Here is a 15,994-nt window from a genome sequence, read left to right on the forward strand (position 1 = left end):
TCCCAGCCCATGATAAAGTGTAAAACGACACCGTATAGAGCTTAATGGAGTAAACGAATCACACGTAGCGGGGATCCCCGTGTCAGTTCTTGTCCGAAAAGCTGGACGGAGGAAAACGGCATCGTATTCGGTTCGCTTGAATATATATATTTTGCGCAAAAGCCCTTTTCATCCCTTTCTTCTCTCATTACTCGATTTAGGGTTTTCTAATCTCGAAAGAAATCAAGATCCTCCTTCCTCCCTCTCTCGATTTCGATCTCTTTCGTGTTGATTTCGAATTCGTTCGTCAATAGGTTTGTTTCTCTCTAGCTCCGATCGATCTCGCTAGCAAATTAGGGTTTCGAGCGAGCTTAATCCGATCGGTTTCTGGATCAGTTGAGATGCGATCGGAATCTCTCTGAATAAGAGAGACTCGTGTGGGGGGTTTCTTCCTTTGTATGGAAACTCGGAGCCGCAAGCGTGCGGAGGCGACCTCAACTGCCCCATCTTCTTCTTCTTCCTCTCCTCCTCCTCCTCCTTCCTCAGGTCCCACCACTCGCAGCAAACGCGCTCGCCTCTCGTCTCCCTCTTCATCTTCAGCCGCCGCTACTGCACCTTCCTCCTCCACCCGCTCTCGTTCTTCTCGCTCTACCACCGCTACAGTCGCCGTTACTCCCATGGACACATCCACCGAGTCTTCTGGATTCCACCGCGGCGGAGGACGAGGTAACAGGGGAAACGATAATACTAACTCTGATAAGGGAAAAGAGAAGGAGCATGAGGTTAGGATTAGGGATAGAGAAAGAGACAGAGCTAGGCAACAGCTCAACATGGACGCTGCAGCTGCTGCTGCCGCCGCCGCTGACGAGGACGACGACAATGATAGTGAGGATGGCAACGGGGGATTCATGCATCCCAACATGAGCTCAGCCAGCAGTGCGTTACAAGGGTTGCTGAGGAAGCTTGGAGCTGGACTTGATGACTTGCTTCCTTCTTCAGGTATTGGCTCAGGTTCGTCTTCTCACTTGAATGGGAGGATGAAGAAGGTACTCGCTGGCTTGCGCTCTGAAGGAGAAGAGGGAAAGCAGGTCGAGGCTTTGACGCAGCTGTGCGAGATGTTATCTATTGGGACCGAAGACTCCCTGAGCACCTTCTCTGTTGATTCCTTCGTCCCGGTTCTTGTTGGTCTACTTAACCATGAGAGCAATCCGGATATTATGCTTCTTGCTGCCAGGGCTCTTACTCATCTGTGTGATGTTTTGCCGTCTTCTTGTGCTGCTGTTGTTCATTACGGGGCTGTTTCGTGCTTTGTCGCCAGATTGTTGACAATAGAATACATGGACTTGGCCGAGCAGGTTCGATTTCCTAACAATTCTTGAATTTTTTTGCTGAATATATATTGTGGAATGTTTTATGCTGCAGTTTCTACACGTACATATCCAATATTTTAGTTTACTTAGGACGAAATTTGAAATTTGATTTTATTCTTCATGTGATTTACAACAGTCTCTGCAAGCTCTCAAAAAGATATCTCAGGAACACCCAACGGCCTGTTTGCGTGCTGGTGCTCTTATGGCAGTGCTATCATATCTGGATTTCTTCTCCACCGGTGTCCAGGTGGGTAATTTTGTAACTTTTCTTTAATGCTTTCCATACTCGTTTATCTAATGCACTTTTTTTTTTACTTTTTGTAGCGTGTAGCAGTATCTACCGCTGCAAATATGTGCAAGAAGTTACCTTCTGATGCATCTGATTATGTTATGGAAGCTGTACCGGTACTGACAAACCTACTTCAGTATCATGATGCGAAGGTAAACGATCCCTTTTTTTTTTTGCTATAATGTGGTATTATCTAGTTCTGCTCTTGCCCCAGTTTCCTTCATAGTATGTTCGTACGGTGGCAGGTTTTGGAATATGCTTCTATCTGTTTGACTCGGATTGCCGAAGCATTTGCATCGTCCCCTGATAAATTAGATGAATTATGCAACCATGGCCTGGTGACTCAAGCTGCGACTCTTATATCCGCTAGCAACTCGGGAGGTGGGCAAGCATCTCTCGGTGTTTCAACATACACGGTATGAGTTAATTCTTTTGTGTTTTCTATATTTCGTTATTCATAGGATGACATTTTCATCATATTTTCACAGGGATTAATCCGATTACTTTCCACCTGTGCGAGCGGTTCACCTCTTGGGTGCAGGACATTACTTCTTCTCGGTATTAGTAGCATTCTTAAGGATATTCTGTCGGGTTCCGGTGTCTCTGCTAATGCATCTATATCCCCAGCACTGAGCAGGCCTGCAGATCAGGTACGGATTTACTTTTTGACATCACAGACTTTATTTTGTTCAATTCCTGATAAAGTCTATTCAGTAAAAAGTGTTTTGTTTAGGGGACACACCTTTAAATAGATCATCAACATAAATTGTGTGTTGAGTGAGATGCTTAGGGGACACACCTTCAAATAGATCACTTGCATTTAAATGGATCACTTGCATTTAGGAGTTTTGTCTATTCAGTTCAATGATAATCTTTTTTTTTTGTAACACTCAGCTCAATGATAATCTATGTACATGTATTTTGAGCTTTATTTATGTTGTAACCGATGGCTCAACTTTCATATGCTTGTTTTCTGGTATGGTGTTAGAAGTGGTATAGATAAAAGTGCTTAGCGCTTCATCAGTGTGCTCGGTCTTGTTTATTTAACTTTTTTTATCCCATGACTCGCTAATTCTTGAATATATTCTTGAACATGATCATGTGAGGTCTTTTGTTTCCGAATTATAACTCTTGTTTTGCATCTTAGATTTTTGAGATAGTCAACCTAGCGAACGAGCTCCTCCCTCCACTGCCAGAAGGAAGTATCTCCCTTCCTACTAGCGCAAACGCGTTAGTGAAAGGTTCAGGCCAAAAAAAGTCTTCTCCAAGTACTTCAGGAAAACAAGAAGATTCTCCCAAAGTTTCACCTAGAGAAAAATTACTTAGTGATCAACCCGAACTTCTGCAGCAATTTGGATTGGATCTTCTTCCAGTTTTAGTGCAGGTAATTTTTTGTTGCAGTTGCTACAAGTTAGTGTTCATACAACCTCCTGTATGTCTAATTACCCTTGTTTTCTTTCCTACAGATCTATGGTTCTAGTGTCAATGGTACTATTCGTCATAAATGTCTCTCAGTTATCGCAAAGTTGATGTATTTCAGCACTCCAGAAATGATTCAATCTCTAATTGGTGACACAAATATATCGAGGTATGCTGGTTATGTTTTAAATTAGGTATCACATGGCGCAACTTCTTACATTATTTTTCCTATGTAGCTTCTTGGCTAGTGTCTTGGCATGGAAAGATCCACAAGTCTTGGTTCCTGCTCTACAAGTTGCAGAAATTCTGATGGAAAAACTTCCTGAAACTTTCTCGAAAGTGTTTGTGAGGGAAGGGGTGGTTCATGCTGTAGATCAACTTGTCTTGGTTGGTAAACCTAGTTCTCATGCTTCTACTGATCAGGAAAATGACTGTGTGCCTGGATCTGCACGATCTAGGCGTTATAGACGGCGAAGTAGTAACGCCAATTCTGATGGAAATCAGTCGGAAGAGCTTAAGAATTCTGTGTCAGCTAGTATAGGTGCAAACCATAATTCCATGGAATCTCCTACAGCGAGCTTCATGCTAAGGGAAACAGTTAGCTCCTGTGCAAAAGCATTCAAAGACAAGCACTTCCCGTCTGATGGTGGGGAATTTGATGTTGGAGTTACAGATGATCTCTTGCATCTGAAGAATCTTTGCACGAAGCTAACTGCTGGTACAAATGATCATAAAGTGAAAGGAAAGGGGAAATCTAAAGCCTCTGGGCCATGCCTCGGCGATTTTTCTGCTAGCAAAGAAGAATACTTGATTGGTATCATCTCCGAGATACTTGGCGAGCTAAGCAAAGGAGATGGTGTCTCAACTTTTGAGTTTATTGGCAGTGGTGTGGTAGCAGCATTGCTTAACTATTTTTCTTATGGATACTTTTCCAAAGAGAAGATCTCCGAGGTTGATTTGCCCAAACTTCGCCAGGATGGGCTCAGAAGGTTCACAGCTTTTCTAGAAATTGCACTTCCTTCTGATGGTAATGAGGGAAAGATCCCTCCTATGACTGTTTTGATTCAGAAACTTCAAGATGCTTTGTCTTCACTGGAACGCTTTCCGGTCGTCCTTAGCCATCCCTCAAAGTCACTCAGTGGAAGTGCTCGTCTCTCATCTGGATTGAGTGCTTTGGCACATCCTTTGAAGTTGCGGTTATGCCGTGCACCTGGAGAGAAGGCACTACGTGATTACTCCTCCAATATTGTTCTCATAGATCCTTTGGCAAGCATAGCAGCAGTGGAGGAATTTCTCTGGCCCCGAGTTCAACGCAGTGAATCTGGGGTGAAGCCAGCAGCGCCTGTTGGAAACACTGAGCCAGGCACATTACCTAGCGGTGCTGGTGTTTCATCACCATCCTCGTCAACTCCAGCTTCCACCACTCGTCATTCTTCTAGATCTAGATCTGCAATTAAAATAGGCGATGCCTCAAAGAAAGAACCTGTGCACGAGAAAGGTACCAGCTCATCTAAAGGTAAAGGTGTTATGAAGCCGGCTCAGCCGGATAAGGGGCCTCAGACAAGGAGCAGTGCTCAAAGGAAAGCTGTTCTTGACAAAGATACACTAATGAAACCAGCTAGCGGAGACTCCAGCTCTGAGGTATGTCACTGTAGAAAGTTCTGGATTACATGGTTGTTTATTGTGTAACATTATATTATGTTTGTGGTGTGATCTGCTTATGCAGCACTATCGTACTTATATTGCTTGCAGGACGAAGAAATGGATATATCCCCCGTCGACATGGATGATGCTTTGGTTATTGAAGAGGAAGACATTTCTGACGACGATGAGGATGATGATGATGAGGATGTAAGTATTCCCTCCCCAGTATGTACATTACAGACGCAATTATTTCTCTTGCTAACAACATGAAAGATGATACTTTTCGCAATAATGCTTGCTAGCTTTCCGTATTCTTAGATAAGTTTACCATATTGAGCTCACCTTATTTGGCACCTTTCCTTTTAGAACTGACTAAAGAGAATAATGAACTTTATACCACAATTTCTCATATTGATCTGGTCTTGAATTCAGGTCTTGGATGACAATCTTCCCATGTGCACCCCTGATAAGGTTCATGATGTAAAATTGGGAGACGCAGTGGATGATGAGGGAGCCGGTCTAGCACCTAGCGGCCGACAGATGAATTCAGCTTTGGCAGGAAGTAGTGGAACAGCAACTGCAAGGGGATCTAATTCTACTGATGCTGGCATTGGGAATCTTTATGGTTCTAGGGGTGCACTCTCCTTCGCTGCTGCGGCGATGGCAGGGCTTGGAGCTGCCAGTGGTAGAGGTATCAGGGGAAGTAGAGACCTACATGGGCGTACCCTGAATCGAAGTTCTGATGAGTCCTCTAAGTTGATGTTTACTGCGGGAGGAAAGCAACTTAGTAGGCATATGACGATATATCAGGCTGTGCAACGACAACTTATGCTAGACGAAGATGATGATGACAGGCTCGGTGGCAGCGATTTCATCTCCAGTGATGGAAGCAGATTAAATGATATATATACTATCATGTACCAGATGCCGGACAGCCAAGCGAATAGGTTGTCTGCTGGTGGTGCAAGTTCTACCACACCATCTAAATCCACCAAATCTGCTACTACTAATGCAAGCGTAGAAGCTCAGTCGTATAGGGCATCTCTTTTGGATAGTATCGTACAAGGAAAGCTTCCATGCGACCTTGAGAAGTCCAATTCTACGTATAATGTTCTGGCGTTGTTACGTGTATTAGAGGGTTTAAATCAGCTTGGCCCTCGCTTAAGAGCCCAAACCGTTTCTGATCGTTTTGCAGAGGGTAAAATTACAAGTCTGGATGATCTGAATACAACTGCTGCAAAGGTTTCTCATGAAGAATTCATCAACAGCAAACTTACACCCAAATTAGCTCGACAGATCCAGGACGCGCTTGCTTTGTGCAGTGGAAGTCTTCCCTCTTGGTGCTACCAGTTGACTACAGCATGCCCGTTTTTGTTTCCGTTTCAGACCCGGAGACAGTATTTCTATTCAACTGCCTTTGGGTTGTCGCGTGCATTGAACCGCTTGCAGCAGCAGCAAGGTGCTGACGGCAGTGGTTCTACAAATGAACGAGAGATGAGAATAGGGAGATTGCAGCGCCAGAAAGTGCGTGTATCCCGAAATAGAATATTAGATTCTGCTGCGAAAGTTATGGAGATGTATTCTAGCCAAAAAGCTGTGCTTGAAGTAGAATATTTTGGTGAAGTTGGTACTGGTCTAGGCCCGACACTTGAGTTTTACACACTCCTAAGCCATGATTTGCAAAAGGTTTCCCTTGGGATGTGGAGATCAAATTCTGGTGACAAGTTATCTATGCAAACTGATAGAGATGAGATTCAAGACGGTAAATCAGCAGCAGCTAGGGACAGAGATATAGTTCAGGCACCACTTGGGTTGTTCCCTCGGCCCTGGCCCTCAACTGCTGACGTATCTGAAGGTAGTCGGTTTCATAAAGTTGTTGAATATTTCCGCCTTTTAGGGCGCGTGATGGCAAAGGCACTTCAAGATGGACGGCTAATGGACGTCCCGTTAAGTACAGCTTTTTATAAGCTCATTCTTGGTCAAGTGAGTTTTTTACTATCAGTAACTTTTTTTATTTAGCTAAGAGTGGACTAGTAGTTTCGACTTCTTTACGTTGTTCGTAATTTCTTACTGCTTCTTTACTCACCTGAACAGGAGCTTGATTTGCATGATGTTATATTATTTGATGCTGAACTTGGCAAGACTTTGCAAGAGCTTCGTGTTCTTGTTGGCCGTAAGCACTATCTGGAAGCAGGCGGTGGTGACAACAGTAGCGGGATTTCTGATTTATGTTTGCGTGGATCCCGTATTGAAGATCTTTGCTTGGACTTCACCCTACCTGGCTACCCTGAATACATATTGAGACCAGGAGATGACATTGTACCGTCTAATAAGCTTTACATCCGATATCTTACTATTGTTTTAGTTCTTGTCCATTGTTGCTGATGCCGTGTACTGTTTTCTGTTCTATTACAGGTTGATATTAATAGTCTTGAGGACTATATATCCCTGGTCGTTGATGCCACTGTCAAGAGAGGAGTTGCCCGGCAGATTGAAGCCTTCAGATCTGGATTCAATCAGGTTAGCAGTTTCACAGACTCTCCGCTTTGTCTCTTACTTTTCCTGTAGGCTTTGGCTTTGGCTTTGGCTTTGGCTTCTAAATTACATAGGAGTGGTTTCTTTTGGTTCATACTTTATAATCTTTTAAACAACAGGTTGATGATAATTTAGTCTTACCTTTATTATCTTTACAAGAATTCTCTGTTCTTACACATGATTACCAGGTCTTTGACATAAAATCTCTACAAATATTCACCCCTTCTGAGCTGGACTACTTGTTGTGTGGTCGTAGAGAGTTGTGGGAGGTGAGTTTTCATCTATTTTTTGAATTTCCACTACCCATTTGACTCGAATCGACTAGATAAAATTTTCTTTTCTAAAACCTTTCTTTTATTGCAGGCGGAGACTCTTGTTGAACATATCAAGTTTGATCACGGTTATACTGCAAAAAGTCCGGCAATCATTTTCGTAAGTTACTTTCCGTACTAGTTTGTTAAAAAACCAATTTTCTTTTACAATCAAGCTTTTTGCTTCTTTATTGTTGATTCCTTTTTGACTTTGATTTTCACCCTGGCGGTAGTTATTGGAGATCATGGGAGAGCTAACAGCAGATCAACAGCGGGCTTTCTGCCAGTTCGTAACTGGAGCTCCTAGGCTTCCTCCTGGTGGCTTAGCTGTTCTCAACCCAAGGCTGACGATTGTGAGAAAGGTAAGAAACCTTTACTTATATATTCGGTTAAAAAGCGTTTTTGTAATTGAGCCAAGAGGTTCTAGTCATGTTAAACTAGACCCACCAAGCCATATATCAGAATACATCTACACGTGACGCATTGTTGTGTTTGCAAGACTTGCTAAGATGAATTAGCTCTTACTCGATTTAAGTTGTGTATTTGCTTCCAATTGATGTGTTTTTGGCTTGATGCAGCTCTCATCAACCTCAAATGCTGCTGCCAATGGGACAGGGGCTTCGGAAACAGCAGACGACGATCTTCCCAGCGTCATGACTTGCGCCAACTACCTTAAGCTCCCTCCTTATTCTACAAAGGTAACTCGTCTCTCTTTTTTTAAGTCTACGGTTTCTGTGTTTGGTTGGTTGGGGTGAGCCTGAACACGAGTTTGTACCTGAAACAGGAAATCATGTACAAGAAACTGCTCTACGCCATCAACGAAGGGCAGGGGTCGTTCGACCTATCCTAGGCATCTCTCTCTGTTGTGGCTGCGGCTAGAAACCACCAACCCTCTCTCTTCTTTGTACATTTTATATCGGAAGACTCTGATTTTGCACTTTGAATGTTATTTCTGTTAAACCATGAATTATTAAAATTAGGTTCAATATTTTTCATGTGCAAGTAACATATTAATACATGGAGGATAAAAATAAAATCAAAAGACAAACTTGAATAATTTTGGTTGCCTTTAAAATTCGTTTGAAAATTCCGAAGCAATTATATATAGTGTGAATAAAAGTCGTCAGCTGAAGGAATAAAGGTACAAAGGTACAAAGGTTTAGGTGTTGTATGATCCAAAATTCTGTTTTTTTTTAAAGACGGGCTCTATCAGTCACAGCAGTTGACTGTAAGATATCAAAGGAATAAGAAACAGTTGTTCGTTTGTAGTTTTCTGGAGATTGAACAAGAGAACTCGTCTTCGTTTCATCAGTTTTCTTTTTGATAAAAGTCAATTCGACATAGATATCTCTAGACACGAGAAACAAAAGCATAAATAGGAAAACATTACAATTATAAAAGAGCGTTACGAGTACAGAGTCCAAACTAGGCACAAGAAACCTACCATATGGTGGTATTAATATACAAAAACAAAAACAACACACCAATACATTAAAAAACAGCTGAAAGGGTCCACGCATGCAGCTAGAATGACAAATCACATGACCACGCAAGCAGCTGGATTCTCATCGCTAAAGGCAGTAGTGTAGCGGACCTCAGTGGAGCTAGCACGAGCCAGCTGCGAAACTCCAGGGTCATCCGCTCTTCTCACATAACCCGAGGGTGCTTTCTTGTCGTAGACTCCGGAGGCGTAAGGATGAGCCACGACGTCATAGGGCACGTAGGGCCAGAGCTCGACCTTCTTGCCGGTCCTGTGAGCCATACGGGACACCACCTTGTTGGGTTCGACGTAGCCAACAACAGTGACTTTGTGGGCTTTGGGCTCCAGCGACACAGATGAGACACCCTTCATGCCTTCCACCGACCGCCGCACTTTGCGCTCGCAGCCTTCGCAGTCCATCTTCACTTTGATCTCCACCGTCTATTAATTTATGATGTTAAGAAAACGACAAACAGAAAAACGTTAAGTGATACTATTACTTAAAAAAAATATCTAAGCAAAATAGTACTACTAGTAGTAAACGTCTCTGAGATAATCATATCATGACTGGTGAGAGTTAGTTCACGTGATTATGATTGTTTTCTTTTTTAAAGAAAAATAAATAATCATAGATTCCGACAGAGAAGATAATTATACTAATAAAGTACAACTAATCCCGGTGTAAATCTAACAGATGGATGGAGCTTGTGTTCCAGAGTAAAACGAATCTATTTGGTCGGCGTTAATAACATTAATTCAAAGATTCAAACACACACAAAAAACCTTCAAATAAAATCAACAAAATTCTATTTTCATGATTGTAATTGTGTAAACTATATTAAGAAAATGAAAGAAGAAAGAGAAAAAATCAAATTCAGAAACAATATTTTTCCACCAACTATCTGAGTTTTCTGTTCTAAGTAATTAAGAAGCAAGAGATATAAAAAAATTTGAAAAGCATAGTTAAGATAACTGCTCCTTAATTGTATATTTATGGAACCTAATCAACGAGATCTACGAAAGAAAACAGTCCACATCTCACTCAAAACTTTCCTTCTCATCGAACTTAGCAGAGTCGTCACTTTCCCAAATAATCTTCTTTTTGTTTTTTTTTTCAAAAATCAAGATCTAAAATTAGAACACGAAAGAAGGTGGTGGGGGTTACCTGCAACTGTCTGCGCTTTTTAATCTTGTGACCATGAGAGCAATCAAACATTTCAGAGACATGATCAAGAACACCCATTTTCACTTTTAACACTAGAAAGAACCTGAGAGATCTATCGAAGGAAGAATTTTTAAAAAGGTAACCTCTAGGAGTAGGAGAAGAGAGAGTATAAATGAGTTGCACAGAGCACAGTGATATCAGAGGCAAAGGGAAAGTTGATAGGAAGTAAATATGATAGAAATGATAATTTAAATAGGGGAGAAAGAGGATACAAAGACAATAAAATAGTAGTCCGTAAATATCAATTCAAAGTTAAAACTAATTATTTATTTAATTCAAAAGTTAATAATTAAATGGATGATGGCTCACCATTCCTCTCTTGTCCCACCACCAGTTTCATAGTCGACCTCTCTAAATCTTCTCTCACATTTTTACCAAAAAAAAATCTTATCTTCATTAATTTTTTTTGAATATATATATATATACATTTTTTTTAATTACCTGATTTCAGTTTAGTATTCTGAGTGTTCGGTTTGGCTAGAGTTGGATTAATGTAATAAAAAGGAGAAAAATAAAAAGTTATACCATAGTTTGAAGAAGAATATAAAAATTTTACAATAAAAAAAAACTTGTGTCAAGTCCTATATGACTGATCTTGGGATGGAGACAGACAGACAAGAACGGTGCGTTAGATTCACTGCTGCTTTTTATATACAGCATATTTTTTTTAAAAGTAATAATTAATTTTGATGGTATGGGAAACAGAAGAGCTATTGCTTTTGGATAATCGATGACTCGCAAGTCTCACCGACGTGCCGACTCCTTTCTTTATTTGTCTCATTCGAAGTTTGGGCCTCTGTTGGATCCTTATGAGGCCTACCATTTTTTACCATTTGTTTATCGGTCTCTCTGACCCATGAGATTCATTTATCCAAAATTCAAGAAACGTTCATGGTCAACGTCACTTTCAAATCTTCTTAGGGTCTTGTTCAAACGCATCGATTATAGTTACGTACGGTTAAGAAAGTTTACGGATGCGAATGATTACAATTTTTAATAGATTTAAGAGATTTATACCACTGATATTACGGTTAATTACCAAATACAACAGCGGTTAGAATATATAAATTTTTTTATTTTAAAATTTTATAATTTTAATTAAAATATAATAGATATATTTTAGCATTTTATAATTCTAATTTTAAAGTTTTATTGAATATTTTAATTTTTATATTTATATTGTTTATAAAAAATCGATTATCTTTCCGCAACCATAAACACTAGTTGTAACTAACTTTTGAATTTAAGAGGTTTAAAGCCGTTTGAAGTGGTTCACGACGGTTTGAGTGATTGTTGCAAAACGCCAACAACCGGTACCAACCGCAAAAACTGCGTTTGCGGATGACAGCGGAAAAACCAGTCATGTCCTCAGACGTTTGGTAAGTTGTACTTGCTACCGAGTATTTCGTAATCGATCAACCGTGTATGTGTAAACAAACTATATGAAAGGCTTAACCAGTAACTTTGCAGTGGGGAAAATAAGCGAGAATATTAATTTTGGGTGAAGAGTGTAATAAGGAAAACAAACAAGGGGACAAAAATATTTAACAATTCGAAATCGTTGGATTGCTTCGGGGAAGAGAAGAAGCGAAGAACCTGATTCGATTTTTTTTTTGAAATAACTCTGCTGGGCACACTCTTGCGTTATTACTTCTACAGTCCTTATTCTAATCAAACCTGGTGGGTGAGCTTGAAATTGCTTTATTTTTCAATCTTCCAACTTGATTAAAATCTCCGTCTTGAGAATCGATTCGACCTATACTGCTAAGTGTGTTTACGTATCTAAGCATTTCCCTTGTTGGGTTCTCATAAAGTTTGTTCCTTTACCACTTATATTCGTGTTCATTGCTCAGGTGTTGTTATTATGGTTAGTAATAAGCAGAGACCGGCCAAGCTCTCTGTCTACCTTTACATTCCCAATATCGTTGGTGCGTCCCCTTAGTCTTTTTTTTCTATATGTTTTAAAGATGACATCTTTTTTTAAAATGAAAATGAAAAAATATTGGGGTGGCAGGGTACATGAGAGTTGTATTGAATTGCATTGCCTTTGCTGTGTGCTTCTCCAACAAGACTCTCTTCTCCCTCTTGTACTTTTTCAGGTCCACTCTCATCTTCTTCTTCTTCTCTGCGCTCTTTTGTGTTTAAAATAGTATCATTTGATCTATGTGCTTTTACAGTTTCTGTTGTGATGCTATTGATGGATGGTGCGCTCGTAAATTCAACCAAGGTCTCATTTTCCAGCTCCAACCAAATTTTATATTTGTCTATGGTTTGCTCGTAAGATCCTGACATTGATCAAGAGTCTGGCTCGATCGATGTTACTAGTTTTGAGTTTCATCTAGTCGGATATTCTAATTGAACAGCATTTTTGGAGCTTCATTTAGTTGTTCTATAGTGTTAAGATCTTGATAGTGACACACGTATCTTGTCCTTTCAGTTTCTACATTTGGAGCTGTTCTTGACATGGTCACAGACAGGTTAATCTTCTTCTACATATATAACCCGGTATATTCAACTTACTTTCTCTCGTGTAATAACAATCTATTATCCTCGTTTTGCTTACAGAGTCAGCACAGCGTGTCTTCTTGTGATTCTCTCCCAAATATACAGGTGGGACTGTTCTCTTGATGGATTTTGGCTGTTTTTTATATTTAAACATAGCCTTGAGCTTACACACTACTATAACACAGGCCTAGCTTGGTTTTCCTCTCACTCCTGGCCTTAGATATTGCTAGTCACTGGCTCCAAATGTACAGGTACTCTTTGTTCTCTTCATTCAACTTCTACATTTGTATACGCTAAGCCAGAAAATAATAATACTGGAGTCACAGTACATTTCTATCAGGGAAGACCAGCCATAAGGATGTGAAAGATAGCACGAGCTGGCTGTTTAGACTATACTATGGTAACCGTTTGTTCATGGGTTATTGCTGTGTTTCCTGCGAGGTTCTTTACATAATCCTCTTTCTCATAGCAGAGAACCATACTGAAAATCTGATGAACGTGAGCTTCTCCTCTCTTCTCTTCTCTTCCCCTTTTAATCTCTATTAGCTAGTCTTTTGTTCTAAAATATCTCTGGGTTCCATTCTTCAGGTAGTAGTTGAATCATTGACACAGTTTTCACCGCTCTCTTTACTCTTGGCTTTGAGTATATTTGGTTGGTCGATCAAGCAGATCATCAATGTGATTCAGGTATATAAAGCTGATCCACAACTAATCAGATTCCCTCCAACTCCAAGATGGTATTAAGCAGTTTCTGGTTCTTATTGTCTTTTTTGTTGTTGTTTCTTTGGTGACGTGTCAGATGAAAACGGCTGCAGATGTTTGTGTCTTGTATGACATAGAGAAGCAGCATAAGCCCTGAGGTTTTGTGCTCTTTGAATCGTCTTTGTTTCTTTTAACCTCGTGTGTATTACACTGTGTACATATATGGATGCATCTTGCTTAATGGTGGATGTAGATTATACCCTTTGTCTTGCCTTTGTTTTCTATAATATGAAAGATCCTTTTAACTATTTTAGCAGATGCACTTAATGTAGTGTTTATGTTTTGAATAAATAATCGCCAAAAACAAGACAATGATTGATCAGAAGAGCTTCTCCAACACAGATTCTCCATCAAACTTGTCCACCTTGGAGCTCAAAAACGCCAACCTTTTCTCCAACCGTTCTCTCTTCATCTCCAAATCTCCCAAACGCCCTGCCGTCTCCATCAACCCTTGACGGAAACTCTTCACCTCATCCTCCTTCCATCTCACCTCTTTCAGTATCTTCTCCATCTCTTGTCTCCCAAGCAAAGCCTCCCTCTCACACATCCCTTTCTCCACCGCCGTCTTGTTATGTCGATCATAGCATCTGGCCGCTTCAAGAATCTCGTTTAAAGCCTCCCTTAGCCAACCGGCTCTGATTTTGACAGACTCCACGTCTTCAACGACCGCTAGCATTTCCAAGATGTGAGTCTCCTTTAGTTGCTTCAGAGGCGTAGACTGGAGTTGGAGAACCACTGTGGCTAGCGTTTCTAGAAAGTAAGATCTCGTGGGAAGTGACTCGAGCTTTGAACCGGAGGCTATGTCTCCATGCTTGTCCAATATTTGCTGCAGAGTGTCCGAGACGCTCGCTCTGACCTTGTAGCTTCCTACAGAGACGTACGACTCAGACATCATTGACTGCGTTTCCTCCCCTGCTAAGCTCTTGCATTCGATAAAGGAAGTTGGTTGAGTTTGGGGGATCCTTGACCCTGGTCTTGAGTTTCTTGCCCTGTATTCTTCAGCCTTTGGCCTAGTTTCTGGCGTCTCAGGTGACGACTTGAGGAGGCCAGTACTATGCGATATCGGCTGAGTTTGTGGGATCCTAGGTTCAAGGTACTTTCCTTGAGGCTCTGGAGTCTTAGACCGCTGTCTTGAGGATCTCTCCCTGTGTTCTGGTGACCTCGCTCTACGTTCTGCAGTCTTTGGCCTAGGTCCTAGAGAAACACGCGCATGTTCAGGTGTCCTTGGTCCATTATCATTGATGTTGGACCGGTGTTCAGGCGTTCTAGGTCTAGTTTCTAGTGCAATGCTATTATCAGTGGTGCTGGACCGTCGCTCAGGGGTGCGAGGCATGTGTTGATGTGTCCTAAGAGGATGTTCAGGTGCTTTAGGCCTAGTCCTAGGTGTCATTTCAGTGTCTAGACCATTATGAATGAGCGCACGGTGATCAAACTGCAGAGAGAAAACATGAGACTCTCACCAAAAGATATGCAACTAAACAAAGAGGAATGATTAGTAGAGAGACAGAGAATAAATGCTTACATTTGATGCGAAAGAATCTTTCTTGCAATACACAGATAGAGAAGGTGACATTGGGAGCCAATTTATGACTGATTCAGGTTTGTTTCCATGTAGAGGAGAAGGCGGCCTGGACAGAAGGTTTGCGTTGAAGGTGTCATCAGAGGATGAGAATGAAGGAGACTCGTCTGATTCAACCATCCTCTTAGCGTAATAGCTAGGAAGTGGCCATCTATTTTCCGCAACAACACGAACCGGACTGACAGGAGGACTTTCCTTTCTCCAAGCTGGCTTACCAAAACCTTGTACAAAAGACAAGTTACAAAGATTCTTTCTATTAATCAAAAATATCAGCAGCAAAAATGTTTGAAAATGCAATCTAGATGATAAACATGCTTCTTACCAAACGGCTTCTTCTCCTTCTTGGGGACATCTCGAGAGTTGATCCTCTCCAAACATCGATAATTGCACTCATGGTAGGGATTGCCTGCGTTGGGACAATCATGATATACTTTTCCAGACATGTTACTTCTTTCTCTCACAGATCTAACAAAGAAAGCCTGTGGCCTCAACCAGAGCAAGCAAAAAAGAAGAGAAATTCTTTATAAAATTGAATCTTTCATCAAAACATGACAAGAAGCAAACAAGTTTTATCACCAAAAGACGGAGTCAACGTTTGAGAGAAAATAGGTGTATGGAATGAATAGTTCTTTAGAAGACAAGACACGGGACTGAACTTGGAAGGATTCACCAAAATAATGAGCAAATTTCAAAGTAAAGCGGACCTGAACAGTTGATGTTTTTTTGTTTTCTTGCAGTGCAAGAGTACAAAAAACTAGTGCTTATTTTCTTCCCCACAGAGACTATAACTGCTTACAAGATTGACCCCACAACACAAGTTGTGGTCTTGAATCAGTGAGAGAATAAAAGATAGCTATGTTCTATACACATAAGATGTAAAGCCGATATAAACACAT

At 40.9% G+C, this 15,994-nt stretch overlaps 4 protein-coding genes across 5 annotated transcripts; 2 read left to right on the plus strand and 2 right to left on the minus strand.

Annotated features, from left to right (window-relative positions):
- The first annotated feature begins 175 nt into the window (after window positions 1-175).
- Window positions 176-8,535, plus strand: LOC106361540 (E3 ubiquitin-protein ligase UPL3). Its single transcript, XM_048737889.1, has 17 exons — window positions 176-1,334; window positions 1,486-1,596; window positions 1,674-1,790; window positions 1,884-2,054; window positions 2,127-2,288; window positions 2,786-3,022; window positions 3,105-3,226; window positions 3,294-4,698; window positions 4,810-4,908; window positions 5,134-6,684; window positions 6,796-7,020; window positions 7,117-7,221; window positions 7,425-7,505; window positions 7,600-7,668; window positions 7,781-7,909; window positions 8,126-8,245; window positions 8,332-8,535. The coding sequence occupies exons 1-17, from the start codon at window positions 438-440 to the stop codon at window positions 8,395-8,397; spliced, it is 5,667 nt and encodes a 1,888-aa protein (XP_048593846.1). The 5' UTR covers window positions 176-437; the 3' UTR covers window positions 8,398-8,535.
- Window positions 8,536-8,921: 386 nt separating this feature from the next.
- Window positions 8,922-10,581, minus strand: LOC106361544 (heavy metal-associated isoprenylated plant protein 26). Its single transcript, XM_013801300.3, has 2 exons — window positions 10,193-10,581; window positions 8,922-9,468 (listed from the first exon to the last, which is right to left on the minus strand). The coding sequence occupies exons 1-2, from the start codon at window positions 10,268-10,270 to the stop codon at window positions 9,085-9,087; spliced, it is 462 nt and encodes a 153-aa protein (XP_013656754.1). The 5' UTR covers window positions 10,271-10,581; the 3' UTR covers window positions 8,922-9,084.
- Window positions 10,582-11,741: 1,160 nt separating this feature from the next.
- Window positions 11,742-13,767, plus strand: LOC106361543 (probable CDP-diacylglycerol--inositol 3-phosphatidyltransferase 2). 2 transcript variants are annotated; one of them, XM_048737891.1, is made up of 10 exons: window positions 11,742-12,020; window positions 12,106-12,180; window positions 12,267-12,351; window positions 12,430-12,479; window positions 12,690-12,729; window positions 12,818-12,862; window positions 12,943-13,008; window positions 13,084-13,255; window positions 13,346-13,444; window positions 13,557-13,767. In XM_048737891.1, exons 2-10 carry the CDS (start codon window positions 12,117-12,119, stop codon window positions 13,614-13,616), a joined length of 681 nt encoding a protein of 226 aa, XP_048593848.1. In that variant the 5' UTR covers window positions 11,742-12,020; window positions 12,106-12,116; the 3' UTR covers window positions 13,617-13,767. The 2 variants fall into 2 exon arrangements, with proteins under 2 accessions (XP_048593848.1, XP_013656752.2); XM_013801298.3 differs by having other exon boundaries at window positions 11,743-11,932.
- On the minus strand, window positions 13,744-15,926 carry BNAA08G17040D. The gene is made up of 3 exons (XM_013801296.3): window positions 15,421-15,926; window positions 15,042-15,319; window positions 13,744-14,951 (listed from the first exon to the last, which is right to left on the minus strand). The coding sequence occupies exons 1-3, from the start codon at window positions 15,539-15,541 to the stop codon at window positions 13,839-13,841; spliced, it is 1,512 nt and encodes a 503-aa protein (XP_013656750.2). The 5' UTR covers window positions 15,542-15,926; the 3' UTR covers window positions 13,744-13,838.
- Between the last annotated feature and the right edge of the window lie 68 nt (window positions 15,927-15,994).

The sequence above is a fragment of the Brassica napus genome, chromosome A8 (assembly GCF_020379485.1).
Source record: "Brassica napus cultivar Da-Ae chromosome A8, Da-Ae, whole genome shotgun sequence".
NCBI classification, from domain to species: Eukaryota; Viridiplantae; Streptophyta; class Magnoliopsida; order Brassicales; family Brassicaceae; genus Brassica; species Brassica napus.

What these genes read in the sequence shown, in the direction of transcription:
- LOC106361540 (XM_048737889.1), top strand. Translation starts at nt 438, where the DNA reads ATGGAAACTCGGAGCCGCAAGCGTGCGGAGGCGACCTCAACTGCCCCA. An exon ending in TCTTCTCCACCGGTGTCCAG is followed by an intron (nt 1,597 to 1,673) that starts GTGGGTAATTTT and finishes TACTTTTTGTAG; the next exon opens with CGTGTAGCAGTATCTACCGC. An exon ending in TGAGACCAGGAGATGACATT is followed by an intron (nt 7,021 to 7,116) that starts GTACCGTCTAAT and finishes GTTCTATTACAG; the next exon opens with GTTGATATTAATAGTCTTGA.
- LOC106361544 (XM_013801300.3), bottom strand. Translation starts at nt 10,270, where the DNA reads ATGGGTGTTCTTGATCATGTCTCTGAAATGTTTGATTGCTCTCATGGT. An exon ending in AAAAGCGCAGACAGTTGCAG is followed by an intron (nt 9,469 to 10,192) that starts GTAACCCCCACC and finishes ATAAATTAATAG; the next exon opens with ACGGTGGAGATCAAAGTGAA.
- BNAA08G17040D (XM_013801296.3), bottom strand. Translation starts at nt 15,541, where the DNA reads ATGTCTGGAAAAGTATATCATGATTGTCCCAACGCAGGCAATCCCTAC. An exon ending in GAAGGAGAAGAAGCCGTTTG is followed by an intron (nt 15,320 to 15,420) that starts GTAAGAAGCATG and finishes CTTTTGTACAAG; the next exon opens with GTTTTGGTAAGCCAGCTTGG. An exon ending in AAGATTCTTTCGCATCAAAT is followed by an intron (nt 14,952 to 15,041) that starts GTAAGCATTTAT and finishes TTCTCTCTGCAG; the next exon opens with TTTGATCACCGTGCGCTCAT.
- LOC106361543 (XM_048737891.1), top strand. Translation starts at nt 12,117, where the DNA reads ATGGTTAGTAATAAGCAGAGACCGGCCAAGCTCTCTGTCTACCTTTAC. An exon ending in CGCTCGTAAATTCAACCAAG is followed by an intron (nt 12,480 to 12,689) that starts GTCTCATTTTCC and finishes TTGTCCTTTCAG; the next exon opens with TTTCTACATTTGGAGCTGTT. An exon ending in ATTCTCTCCCAAATATACAG is followed by an intron (nt 12,863 to 12,942) that starts GTGGGACTGTTC and finishes ACTATAACACAG; the next exon opens with GCCTAGCTTGGTTTTCCTCT.